The sequence below is a fragment of the Thamnophis elegans genome, chromosome 8 (assembly GCF_009769535.1).
Source record: "Thamnophis elegans isolate rThaEle1 chromosome 8, rThaEle1.pri, whole genome shotgun sequence".
Lineage (NCBI taxonomy): Eukaryota > Metazoa > Chordata > Lepidosauria > Squamata > Colubridae > Thamnophis > Thamnophis elegans.
The window spans coordinates 77,720,118-77,734,305 of NC_045548.1; the positions used below are offsets into that span (position 1 = coordinate 77,720,118).

At 45.5% G+C, this 14,188-nt stretch overlaps 1 protein-coding gene across 1 annotated transcript in view; it reads left to right on the plus strand.

The window, feature by feature from the left end:
• The window catches only part of ADGRB1 (adhesion G protein-coupled receptor B1), a 132,221-nt gene that overhangs the window by 97,574 nt on the left and 20,459 nt on the right, over positions 1 to 14,188 (plus strand). Inside the window, 5 exon segments of the mRNA XM_032222333.1 lie at positions 2,228 to 2,329; positions 3,281 to 3,387; positions 3,637 to 3,831; positions 9,600 to 9,668; positions 13,930 to 14,038. Of these exon segments, the coding sequence (XP_032078224.1) occupies positions 2,228 to 2,329; positions 3,281 to 3,387; positions 3,637 to 3,831; positions 9,600 to 9,668; positions 13,930 to 14,038 (582 nt within the window).

Sequence of the window (14,188 nt, forward strand, 5' to 3'; positions counted from 1 at the left end):
GTAGAATAGAATAGAATAGAATAGAATAGAATAGAATAGAATAGAATAGAATAGAATAGAATAGAATTCTTTATTGGCCAAGTGTGATTGAATAGAGTAGAGTAGAGTAGAGTAGAGTAGAGTAGAGTAGAGTAGAGTAGAGTAGAGTATAATAGAATAGAATAGAATAGAATAGAATAGAATAGAATAGAATTCTTTATTGGCCAATTGTGATTGAATAGAGTAGAGTAGAGTAGAGTAGAGTAGAGTAGAGTAGAGTAGAGTAGAGTAGAATAGAATAGAATAGAATATAATTCTTTATTGGCCAAGTGTGATTGAATAGAGTAGAGTAGAGTAGAGTAGAGTAGAGTAGAATAGAATAGAATAGAATAGAATAGAATAGAATAGAATTCTTTATTGGCCAAGTGTGATTGAATAGAGTAGAGTAGAGTAGAGTAGAGTAGAGTAGAGTAGAGTAGAGTAGAGTAGAGTAGAATAGAATAGAATAGAATAGAATTCTTTATTGGCCAAGTGTGATTGAATAGAGTAGAGTAGAGTAGAGTAGAGTAGAGTAGAATAGAATAGAATAGAATAGAATAGAATAGAATAGAATTCTTTATTGGCCAAGTGTGATTGGACACACAAGGAATTTGTCTTTGGTGCAGATGCTCTCGGTGTACATAAAAGGACAAGATACATTCGTCAAGATTAATTAAAGAGTAACAGAATAACAGAAGAGACCTTGGAGGTCTTCTAGTCCAACCCCCTGCTCAAGCAAGAAACCCTATACCATTTCAGAGAAATAATTGTCCAATCTCTTCTTGAGAACCTTGAGCGATGGAGCACCCACAGCTTCTGAAAGCAAGCCATTCCTCTGACCGATTGTCCTTCCTTCACATTGCATGGTTAGGAAACCCTGAGGCAAGGCAAGGCTGTTTTAAGATCTAGGCATGCCTATGGTTCTAGGTCGGTCTTCCTTGGTTAACGCTTTTCTAGACTCTCTGGGCCACGTGTGTGCCCACTCTCTTTACGAGTTGCTTTACACGCTCAGGAAGGAAAGAAATATAATTGGAACTTGAAAGATCTCTGCTCCCTCCTATCTCCCTGCTCCGAGTTGAGAAATAGCTTTAATATTCCTGTGACAGTTTCCCCTGGTTTATGTCTCGTAAATAACTTCGACGAATAAAGGCTGGCATTATTGAGGCAGAAGTGGGATTCATTCTTCAATCTTGTCGGCTGCAGATTCTACCTCGCCTTTTGCAGAAGTGTAGAATATTTATGGGAATTTTCATGAAATGCATTTATGGCTACCACGTGTTCTATTGCCCCTGCATGTAAATATCAGCAGGTTTTATACCTCATTTGTCTGCTACCCTCCTGGGCCACCGCCGACGAGGGAATACCAGTTGGACCTGGTTTTGAATACAAAATCCAACTTACTAATGTTCTTCTTGGAATGATTTGTTGTTGCTAATTGTGAAATCGTGTCTGGCCCATCGCGACCCCATGGACAACATTCCTCCAGGCCTTCCTGTCCTCTACCATCCTCTGGAGTCCATTCAAGCTCACATTGACTGCTTCGGTGACTCCATCCAGCCACCTCCTTCTCTGCCGTCCCCTTCTTCTTCTTTTGCCCTCCATCGTTCCCAGCACTGGGCTCTTCTCCAGGGAGTCCTTCCTTCTCATCAGGTGGCCAAAGGCTTTGAGTTTCCTCTTCAGGATCTGGCCTTCTAAAGAGCAGTCAGGGTTGATCTCCTCTAGGGCTGACTATTTTGATTGCCTTGCAGTCCAAGAGACTCGCAGGAGTCTTCCCCAGCACCATAGTTCAAAGGCCTCCATTCTTTGGCCCTCAGCCTTTCTTATGATAGCCCCCAATATTTGAGGGGCTAACATGGAGAAGAGGGGGGGCACCTATTCTCCAAAGGACCTGAAAGACAAGGAATAATGTATGGAAACTGATCAAGGCGAGATTTGACCTAGAAACAAGGAGAATTTTTGTGACAGTGAGAGCAGTGGAACAGAAGTTGCCTTCGGAAGTTTTGTGAGCTTCATCCCTGGAGGCTTTCAAGAAGAGACTAGACATCTGCCCTCTGTCAGAAATGGTGTAGGGTCTCCTGCTTGGGCGGGGGGTTGGACAAGATGACCTACAAGGTCCCTTCCAACTCTGTTAATCTGTAATCTATAAATGAAATGTTAGCCAAAGTTCTTTCAAACAAGTTCTCCAAGTTCTCACGTTCTTTCTCGATAGAACCTCAAGAAATCTGTGATGAAGACAATTTGGCCTCCGTAGTTTGGAAAGAGACTCCAGCTGGAGACGCAGCGGCTGTCCGATGTCCCCGTAATGCCACAGGTAAGATGTGGGAAGCCATCAGATTATTCCCTTTCCCCCCGCTTTCATTCCCTCCTTCTGTTAGTTTGCATTTTAATCTTTGTTTCTGAAATATGATAAGGGTATTTCGATTAAAAAAAATAGAGAAATTGTGATTACACATGAATAAGAATCACGGGTTATCTGTCTCTGATTCTGAAAAGAAAACATGTAGGACATTTTGAGATCAGCAGTATGCTCAATATTTAATTTTTAAGCTAGGGGCTCATAATAATCTCCATCAAGATAACCTTGGTGAAAGGAGGAGGCAGTTAGCAAAATACATTCAACCCTGGAAAGAAAGAAAACTTTAGAAAGAAACCTAAATGGGGAACTCTCTTGGTTACAAGAGAAAGGGAAAATACGGTCTGATTTTTCAAGGTACTGATACTACAGTCTCCATCGGCGTTTTTAAACTGGGGAGTGATTACTCACAAGAGGTTCATTTGGGCATCGCCAGGGAGTAATGGAGTTATTTGCAATTGCTTGTTGGGGTCCTTGATGCTGGAGGAGGAAGTGGAGGAGGAAAAGGAGGAGGAGGAGGTGGAGGAGAAGGAGGAGGAGGAGGAGGAAGAGGGGGAGGAGGAGAAGGACTGTGAGGTCCTTGGTGCTCTCTGAGCTTGGTTGTTTTCTTGCAGATGTTTCATGCCCAACTAGGTAACATCATCAATGATAGATGAGAGAGGGGTTTATTGGGAGGGGGAGAGGAGGCGGAGGAGGAGGAAGAAGAGGAGGAGGAGGAGGAGGAGGAAGATGAGGAGAACTGGGGTGTCCTTGGTGCTCTCTGAGCTTGGTTGTTTTCTTGCAGACATTTCATGCCCAACTAGGTAACATCATCAGTGATAGATGAGAGTGGGGTTTAGGGAGGGAGGAGAGGGAGGAGGGGGGGAGAGAAGCTCTTCTTTTCATGTTATGGTTTTCTTCCCTCATCAGGGTTGATCCTACGGCGGTGTCTCCTGGATGAAGATGGGATCGCCTATTGGACGCTTCCAACCTATGTCAAATGTGTCTCCATAGACTACAGGAATATCCAGATGATGGTGAGTGAGATTGACCCTCAGAATGAGATGGGAAATGGGGGCTTTCCGATTTGAACCTCTGAAGGTAGCATCTTGAGATCATCCCAACTGGTGTGAGCTTAAATGGACTCCAGAGGATTGTAGAGGACAGGAAGGCCTGGAGGAATGTTGTCCATGGGGTTGCGATGGGCTGGACACGACTTCGCAACTAACAACAAAGGAAACATCATGAAATAACATTTCTTCTTCTTCTCCTTTTTGACTTGCCAGACCAGGGAGCATCTCTCAAAAGCTCAGAGGGGTCTTGTTGGTGAAGGGGTCTCGGACGTCTTGCAGAACCTGGTGGAGATCTCTCAGGATGGAACCAGCTACAGTGGGGATCTGTTGTCGACTTTTGACGTACTCAGGAACATGACGGAGATCTTCCGCAGGGCGTATTACAATCCGACTACGAGTGACGTACAGGTGAGTTGACACGCAGGAATCCACGCAGGGGTGAGTTAGCATGGGCATGAAGGTTTATATTTAAATTAAAAAATGCTTCCATTTTTTTTAAAAAAAATTGAGAGTTCTCAATATAGAATAGAAGAAAGAAGAAAGAAGAAGAGAGAATAGAATAGAAGAAGGGGAGGGAAGGGAATAGAACAAAACAGAATAATGAATGAAGGGAATGGAACACAATGGAATACAATGGAATGGAATAGAATAGAATAGAATAGAAGAAAGAAGAAAGAAGAAAGAAGAAGAGAGAATAGAATAGAAGAAGGGAAGGGAAGGGAAGGGGAATGGAACAGAATAGAATAGATTAATGAGTGGAAAGGAATGGGATGGGATGGAATAGAATAGGAATAGAATAGGAATAGAATAGGAATAGAATAGGAATAGAATAGGAATAGAATAGGAATAGAATAGGAATAGAATAGGAATAGAATAAAGAAGAAGAGAGAATAGAATAGAAGAAGGGAAGGGAAGGGAATAGACCAGAACAGAATAATGAATGAAGGGAATGGAACACAATGGAATGGAATGGAACACAATGGAATGGAATGGAATGGAATGGAATAGAATAGAATAGAATAGAATAGAATAGAATAGAAGAAAGAAGAAGAGAGAATAGAATAGAAGAAGGAGAAGGAAGGGAACAGAACAGAATAGAATAATGAATGGATGGAATGGAATGGAACAGAGGAAAGAAGAAAGAATAGAATAGAAGAAGGGAAGAGAACAGAACAGAATAGAATAATGAATGGAATGGAATGGAATAGAATAGAATTCTTCATTGGCCAAGTTTGATTGGGCACACAAGGAATTTGTCTTTGGTGCAGATGCTCTCAGTGAACATAAGGAAAATAAAATACATTTATCAAGAATAAAAAGATACAATGCTTAGTGATAGTCAAGGTTACCAAAAAGTTATCAAATCGTACTAGGAAACAAATAAAAACAATATAAATTGAAAGATGCAAGCAACGTGGTTATATAGTTGGGAGAGATAGATACTAGGAAGGACGAGAAGAATAAATAGTAATACAGTCTTAGTAAATTATTGACAGCGTGGTGGGGATTACTTGTTTAGCAGAGTGATGGAATTCGGGGGGGGAAAAAAACTGTCCTTGTGTTTAGTTGTCTTGGTGTGCAGTGCCCTATAGCATCGTTTTGAGGGTAGGAGTTGAAACAATTCATGTCCAGAATACGAGAGGTCTGGAGATATTTTCACCGCCCTCTTTTTGACTCGTGCAATGTACAGGTCCTCCATGGAAGGCAAGTTGATAGCAATTGGTTTTTCTGCAGTTCTTATCCCTTTGTCTTGTTTTGTCTTGATTCCAGAGCAGTGTCCATCAATCTTGCCCTCTTGAAAATGTATGGACTTCAAGCATAGCTGTCTGGGGGAATTCTGGGAATTGAAGTCCATGTATTTTAAAATTGCCACGGTTGAGAAACCTTGATCCAGTGCGATTCCAACAGAGCTGTTTCATAGTTTCTCATGTGCTGTGAAGTCACCCGTACTATCGATGTGGGTAAAGATGGCACAACAGCATAACTCATTCATCATTTTGATGAAAGCTTTCGATTCCCTCTGAAAGCCAAAACGTGTCAGGAAAAGATGGCAACACTTGATGAGATCCCAGCTGATCATCCCTGAAACATCAGCAATCAGTCCCAGGCCTGACTGGGACGGATAACAGGAGATTAGAGAATCGGTAAACAAGTAACAAAGAGGGGTATTGATTAGGGGATGAGTTCACCCAGGCAGTCGATTCCCGTTAATGCCTTGATCAGTACCTGATTTGCCAGGACATAAACTCCTGATGGAATCTCATCTTTGGAAAGCGATCGGGGGGCAAATTGACAGGCATGGCAGGGACGGAATTTAGATGAGCTGAAGACTTCTTGCGGTCTTAAAAAATAAGTGGGAACGATAGTCTTTTTTTCTTTAGAATGCAGAATGGGATGGAATGGAGTGGGGTGGGATGGTGTGATGTGGTGTGGTGTGGAGTGGAGTGGGGTAGGGTGGGGTGTGATGGGATAGGACAGGACCAGACAGGATAAGATAGGACAGAATGATGAAAAGAAGAAGAAGAAGAAGAAGAAGAAGAAGAGGAGGAGCAGGAGGAGGAAGAGGAGGAGGAAGAGGAGGAGGAAGAGGAGGAGGAGGAAGAGGAGGAGGAGAAGAGGAGGAGGAGGAGGTCGAGGGGGAGGAGGGGGAGGAGGAGGGGAGCAGCAGCAGCAGCAGCATGGAATGGAAGAATAGAATAGAATAGAATAGAGCAGAGCAGAGCAGAACATGGGAATGGGACTGGACAGGACAGGAATGGAATAGGAATAGGGATAGGGATAGGGATAGGAGTGGAGTGGAGTGGAATGGAGTAGAGTAGAGTAGAATAGAATAGAATAGAATAGAATAGAATAGAATAGAATAGAATAGAATTCTTTATTGGCCAAATGTAATTGGACACACAAGGAATTTCTCTCCAGAGCAGAAGCTCTCAGTGTGCATGCAAACAACGAAGAAATGTAATCATAAGATACCAATAATAGAACGCAATAGGAAAGATGAGGAGGATAATAGTAACACAGCCCTACTACATAGTTAATAAATATCCTTAGACGTAAGACAGTATTGTGAGAATTAGATGTTCAGCCAAGTGTTGGTATGAGGGGAAAAAATTGTCTCCATGTCTACTTATTTTGGCATGCAAAGTTATTATATCATTATTAATTATCAATCAGTGAATGAATAATTCGGTTCATCACAAGAATGGAGGGAATTTCCCCCTCCATTCTTAGCAGGTCGCTCCATTGCCATATTTTTTTTTTCCTTCCTCCAAAAATAAATAAATAAAATAAACTGAATTAAATTGAATGTTTTATTTGGTCAATCATGGTTAGACACCAGAGGAATTTGCCTCAGGTACAGAAGTGTATGTCCAAAGCATCGTCCTTATCACCGTCCCAAGAAAAGGGAGAATAAAGAAGATGATAAGAAGGATAAATGCTAATATTTCAGCCACGCTACTTAGGTGGAAATACATAAGTCTTTAGACCAGTGGTCGCCATGAACCGCTGGTTCCATGAACCACTGGTGGTCTGTGAGAAGATTTTGGAGGTCTGCTGCAGAAAAACCTTTGCATTTTTGCATTTTTTTATATTGCACTAAATCAGGGATCCTCAACCTACGTCCCCTGGGCCGGATACGGCCCGCCGAAGCAATTGCTCCTGCTCGCTGACGGGATGGGGTCCTTCGGGCACTTAGCTTGGCTGCCTATTTAGTAGCTCCAGCCCATCCCTCCCTGGGAATCCAGGCGCTTAAATGAGCAGTGCGCGAAACTTCAGTCGGGCTCCTCAAAAGACAGAATTTGCAGGAGGCTGATCTAGTGCCTAGGCTGGCTGCAAGACAGACATTCATTCTTAGCCGTATTTGAGATTTCTCACTGCAATGGACAGCAAACCTCATTTGGACCCCAGGCGCTTCTCTCCGCTAACAGGCAGCCTAGCTAAGTGCCTGAAGGACCCCCATCCCGCCACTCATTCATATTAGTGGTCCACAGGATTTTAAATTATGAATTTAGTGGTCTCTGGGGGTCCGAAAGGTTGGTGACCCTTGCTTTAGGCAGGACGGAGAGAACTAGTGTTGGAAGAATTGTCCTTCTGGGAAGAAAGACACTGGAGCAGGGGTGGGTTTCGACCGGTTCGCACCGGTCCCTGCGATCCGGTTGGTTGCCGAACCCGGAAGTAAGTAACTTCCGGGAATGGCGAAGCCCCCCCCCCGCGCCCGCGCGCGCCCGCACACCCGCGCCCGCTCCTTACCCGGTTTTTACGAATTCTGCGCTTTCCACGCATGCGCAGAACGCATACAGTGCCTGCGCGATCCTCCAGAGCAGCTGGAGCATCGCGCAGACGCTAGTATGCATGCGCGTGCCGCGTGCGTGCGTGCGCGCGCCGCATGCGTGTGCGAGGACGCCGCCGGCCTCATTCCAACCGATCCGGTTGGAACGGGGCGAGAAACCCACCCCTACACTGGAGTCATGGAGGCTGCTTGGAAAGATGGTTTAATGATGGACAGGATCACATGGCTTGAGCTCCTGAACAGGAAAGGGAGAATCACATGCTTCAATGTTGGTTGAAGAAGAAGAGAGAGGACGAGATGCTGAAAGTACCGGGTTTTATACTCTCTGTTCGGCCCCACCTCTCTGTTTCCTGTTCCTGTGTAAGAAAATGTATTCTGATTGGTTGCCAGGCTCCCATGGGGCCGTGCAGGGGCAACTCTCTAGGCTGTGTTTTGAGCCTCAAGTTTGGTTGAGTTCTCAGATGCCCTGTGGCGAGTTGAGTAAAGGGCGAATAATATCATGCCTTAATCCCATCACCCTGGAGCTGAAGGGGAGAACTCTTTATTATGTAGAATAGACTGGCTTGGGCATCTTAATGGCCCATTGACAAAGGGGGGTGGGCAGGAAGCTGTAGGGAGCCTACTTTGTCTTTAAAACATGTTTCTCCCTTTTCACATCCGGGCGGGAATATCATATTCTGACTTTTCAATATTTCCCAGGATATTCCATTCTTCTAGGAGAGAGATGGGTTTTAACTTCCTACACTAGCAGAGTGAGGGCGGGAGGGGGGGAAATTGTCCCTGTGCCTAGTTGTTTGGGCATTCAATGCCCTACAGCACCATCTTGAGGGGAGAAGTTGAAACAGTGTTATGTCCAAGATGTGAGAAGTCTACAGATATCTTCTCAGCCCTCATCCTGACCTGGGCAATAGACAAGTCTCCTAGGAAAGGCACGGCTGGTTCTCATTGTCCTTTCTGCAGTCTTGACTATCTGTTGGAGTCTGGACCTGTCCTGTTGTGTGATGTACAGGAGGTGATGGTGGTGAAGAACATCTGGAGATGACTCCGTATGAGGTTTCAGCTCAACTCAAATGCCTGAGATGCTGAAATCGCTGGTGCTCTGGTTCTGAAGTAATCTCAAATAATACAAATCTGGGATTTGTAGTTTTCTGAGCATTCAGAAGGATCATCCATCCATCGATGGGAGGTGAATTCCCAATCTCAAATGCTGTTTTGCTATTTAAGCACTATAGTGCAATGTTTCTCCACCTTGGCCGGCTGGGGAATTCTGGGAGTTGAATTTTGCCCATTTTCAAGCTGCCAAGATAGAGAAACACTACTATGGTACTTCTCAAAACCCATTTTAGAATAGAATAGAATAGAATAGAATAGAATAGAATAACAGATTTGGAAGGTACCGTGGAGAGCCGAGGTGGCGCAGTGGTTAGGGTGCAGTACTGCAGGCCACTTCAGCTGACTGTTATCTGCAGTTCAGCGGTTCTAATCTCACCAGCTCAAGGTTGACTCAGCCTTCCATCCTTCCGAGGTGGGTGAAATGAGGACCCAGACTGTGGGGGGCGATATGCTGAGTCTGTAAACCGCTTAGAGAGGGCTGAAAGCCCTATGAAGCGGTATATAAGTCTAACTGCTATTGCTATTGCTATTGCTACTCCAACCCACTGCCTAGGCAGGAAACTCTAAACCACTTCAGACAAATGGATATCCAGCATCTTCTGAAAAACGTCTGGAGGCAACTTCTGTTCCACTCATTAATTGTTCTAACTGTCAGGAAATTTCTGCTCAGTTCTAAGTTGCTTCTCTCCAGCTTTGTTATTCTATCATTCTATCAAGGGTGTGTCAATTTCGGGGACGAACCCCCTGGCTCTCTGGTTTTTTGTCTCCTCAGAACTTCGTCCAGGTAATTAGCAACATCTTGACCGAAGACAACCGAGACAAATGGGAAGAAGCTCAGCTGGTATGTGAATCTTCAGATTCCTGATATAACTTCTTCTGGAAATTGCTTGGAGGGAGAATGGCAATTATCTCAGAGTTTATAATACAGGTGGCCCTCAATTGATGACCAGTTGCTTGGTGTTCGTAAGTCAAGGATGATCTGAATAATAAACTATATAGCAACATTTGCTTACTGAGAGCCGAGGGGGCGCAGTGGTTAGGGTGCAGTCCTGCAGGCCACTTCAGCTGACTGTTATCTGCAGTTCAGTGGTTCAAATCTCACCGGCTCAAGGTTGACTCAGCCTTCCATCCTTCCGAGGTGGGTGAAATGAGGACCCAGACTGTGGGGGCGATATGCTGACTCTGTAAACTGCTTAGAGAGGGCTGAAAGCCCTATGAAGCGGTATATAAGTCTAACTGCTATTGCTATTGCTATTACCGACTGTTGGAAGGAACTAGAACCCACAGTCACCTGGCAATTGGTCCAAAGTCACCCAGCCAGTTTTCATGTCTAAATCATGACTAGAACTCACAGTCTCGTGCTGATTGGCTGAAAATCCCTCAGTTGGCTTTCATGACTAAGGCAGCACTAGAACTCACAGCCTCCTAGTGATTAACCCAAAACCACATAGCCGCCTTTTATGTCTAAGGTGGGACTAGAACTCACAGTCACCTGGCGATTGGCCCAAAGTCACCCAGCCAGTTTTCATGTCTAAAGCAGAACTAAAACTCACAATCTCTTTATGCTTGGCCCAAGGTCACCCAGCCCGCTTTCATGTCTAAAGTGGCACTAGAACTCACAGTCACCTGGCGATTGGCCCAAAGTCACCCAGCCATTCTTCATGTCTAAAGCAGAACTAAAACTCACAATCTCTTTATGCTTGGCCCAAGGTCACCCAGCCCGCTTTCATGTCTAAAGTGGCACTAGAACTCACAGTCACCTGGCGATTGGCCCAAAGTCACCCAGCCATTCTTCATGTCTAAAGCAGAACTAAAACTCACAATCTCTTTATGCTTGGCCCAAGGTCACCCAGCCCGCTTTCATGTCTAAAGTGGCACTAGAACTCACAGTCACCTGGCGATTGGCCCAAAGTCACCCAGCCATTTTTCATGTCTAAAGCAGAACTAAAACTCACAATCTCTTTATGCTTGGCCCAAGGTCACCCAGCCCGCTTTCATGTCTAAAGTGGCACTAGAACTCACAGTCACCTGGCGATTGGCCCAAAGTCACCCAGCCATTCTTCATGTCTAAAGCAGAACTAAAACTCACAATCTCTTTATGCTTGGCCCAAGGTCACCCAGCCCGCTTTCATGTCTAAAGTGGCACTAGAACTCACAGTCACCTGGCGATTGGCCCGAAGTCACCCAGACATTTTTCATGTCTAAAGCAGAACTAAAACTCACAATCTCTTTATGCTTGGCCCAAGGTCACCCAGCCCGCTTTCATGTCTAAAGTGGCACTAGAACTCACAGTCACCTGGCGATTGGCCCCAAGTCACCCAGCCAGTTTTCATCTCTAAATCAGGACACTAGAACCCATTCTCCTGGTGATTGGCCCAAAATCCCATAGCCACCTTTCGTTTCTAAGGTGGGACTCGAACTCACCACCTGGTTTCTATGCCAGCACCTTCCTCGCTACATCAAATTGGATTTTGGCTGCAAAGAGGCCAGGGACGCTGAGAGAGGGGAAAAAAAAGGAAATAAAAGCTAAGCTTTTGTGCAAAAATGTTTGCGAGGCTTCCTTTCCGATGTAAGAGGAAGGGGAAAAAGAGACAACTGCAAAAAATAATAAAATTAAAATAACAGTGCCCCCTTTTGAAAAAGCCAAGCGTGTAGACAGGAAGACAAAGTGACACTTGGAAGCTTAGTTCAATATTATCAAAGGTACCTTGATGGCGCAGAGACAAATCTCTTCTAGCAGATTTTCAAACAAAACTCCGCGACGCTGAAATGCGGGAACCTAGGAACTAGGCTGTCTAATCCCATTCTTTTTTTTTTACAAAGAAACGTCTCTGTCTGAGCCACGGTGGCATTTTTTTCCTGTGCGTTGATCATCCCAGGGGTGCTCTAGGCCAAAGACATGGGAATCAGCCAAGATAAAATCTTCAACTAAGTTGTTAACACAACATGTTTAATCAGGTCATCGGAAGCTCCCCGGAGCCGATAGTTCGGTGCGGTGGAGCAGAACAGAAAACGGGTTAATTCCATATCTGTAATTAACAAAGGGGATTAAAAAAACAGGGCCAAGGCATAAACAGGCTGGAGGTGAGATCTTCTAATCTATTAGCTGTTGTGGCCTGCCAGTGGCGCTGCAGCAGAGTCGGACAGTGAGGAGGGTTGGGGAGGAACGTGGGCCAGTCCTGGAGTCTGGGGAAGGCTCGGAGGAGGGCTCTGTGTCGGAGGCAGAGAGGGGGATAGAGCCGTATGCCAGTTATCAGCTGCCTTCAGAGTCAGACATCACTGGGGTAGGAGAACAGCTGGAGTCTGTTCCCAGTGTGCGCATGCACAGAGTTGCCAGACAAAGGGAACAGCTAAAGAACAGGGGTCGACTTGGGAGTAAGCCCTTGTGATCTCTAGACTGGAATACTGCAATGGGCTCTACATGGGGTTGCCCTTGAAGTGCATCCGGCGACTGCAGCTAGTCCAGAATGCAGCCGCGCGAGTGATAGTGGGCGCACCGCGGTTCGCCCACGTTACACCTGTCCTCCGCGAGCTGCACTGGCTACCTGTTGGTCTCCGGGTGCGCTTCAGGGTACTGATGACCACCTTTAAAGCACTCCATGGTAGTGGATCTGAGTACTTGAGAGACCGCCTGCTGCCGATTACTTCCCTAAATCGACCAATTAGATCGCACAGACTGGGCCTCCTCCGAATCCCATCTGCCAGTCAATGCCGACTGGCGACCACACGGAGGAGAGCCTTTTCTGTTGCTGCTCCGACCCTGTGGAACGAGCTCCCCATGGAGATCCGTACCCTCACCACTATCCAGACCTTCCGCGCAGCCCTCAAGATCTGGCTCTCCCAGCAGGCCTGGGGATAGGCTTCCAATTCACCCGCCCGAGTGTTTGATTGTTGAATGAAAGTTGTGTTTTACTATCTTTCTTTGTTCACATATTGTTTTGTTTTTGACCTTGCACCCCCCCTCCCCCCCCCTGTGGTTGTAAGCCGCCCTGAGTCCCCTCAGGGAAAAGGGCGGCATATAAATCCCAATAAACTGAAACTGAAACTGAAACTGAGTAAGGCCACAGGGGGATGGTGAATGGCCCCTCCCAGAGGGAATAAAAGAGGAGCGAAAAGGGAGTGGAGCTTGCAGGAGACAATTAGTTCACTTCATTGGTTCGTGACTCTCCAAGGCTCCTTGCCAAGTTCTGCAGATATTGGAGAAGGTCTGGAGGAGGCTGATGAGGAAGAGGAGGAATAGCTGGGTCCAGTGCCTAACACGTGAATGCGCAGAAGGCAGAGAAGAGGAGAGCAGTGGAAATCTATGGGCTGGTCCTTGGGATGGAAGCACCGCCGCTGCTAGCTAAGCCCCACCCTAGCTCTGGGGGAATAAAAGGAGATGAATAAGTGTAGCAGACAGAACAGTAACTCTTATCCTGCAGTGAGTTGTCCTACAGTGATTTGGCAGTGGCAAATGGGCTGTGTTGTCCTAGACCCCTTTAGGAAGATCAAGAGGTCAGGGCAGCCATCAAAACTTTGGAATTGGGTTGTAAGCACCTCTGGGGAGGTCCGTTATGACTGCGAAGCAAACGTACATAGGTTGAGGATTAACTGTGCAGCAGTCAGATCTTCAACCCATTGAGTGAAAGACACGTTTCTTTCCAATGCTGCAATCTTAGCCTTTTTAGCCAATGTAAAGGCACAGAAAATCCATCTTCCCATTTTGCCATGCATGGTAACAGTGGAAATTGTACAAACGCATTTGTTTCCTTGCATTTTCCCAGACTGTATGTGGATATCCACTTTGTCCTTGTTAGAAATTCTGTTTGTATATATATATATCACCATAGAGCAAACAAAGAGTACTGTCACCATGTGATTTACTGCTTAACAGTTTCCTATGTATGTTCATACCGGTTGCCAAGCTTCTGAATTTTAATCACATGAACCCCAGGGATGCTACAAAAGTCATTAAGTGTGTAAAAACACTACTAAGTCACTTTTTTGCAGTGCCCTTGTACCTTCGATTGGTCACTAAATGAACGGTTGTAAGTCAAGGACTACCTGTATGCCCTGGGGTCCCACCTGCCTTGTTTCACTGAGGTCCTGCTCCCATGTTGCAGATGGGGTCCAACATCAAAGAACTTTTCCGACTTCTGGAGGATTTCATTGACGTCGTCGGCTTTCGCATGAAAGATTTTCAGGATTCTTATCAAGTGACCGACAACTTGGGTGAGTACATTGGACCGTTCCAAGCCCCCTCCCCTCATTGATTTCTAAGTGGTAGGTGTTCTGACCTAGGCTTCCTCAAAAATCATGAGGCAGAGTCCCTGGTCCCGATAAAACCCCTTTTATTAAACAAAGGTGAATTCCTCACATTCA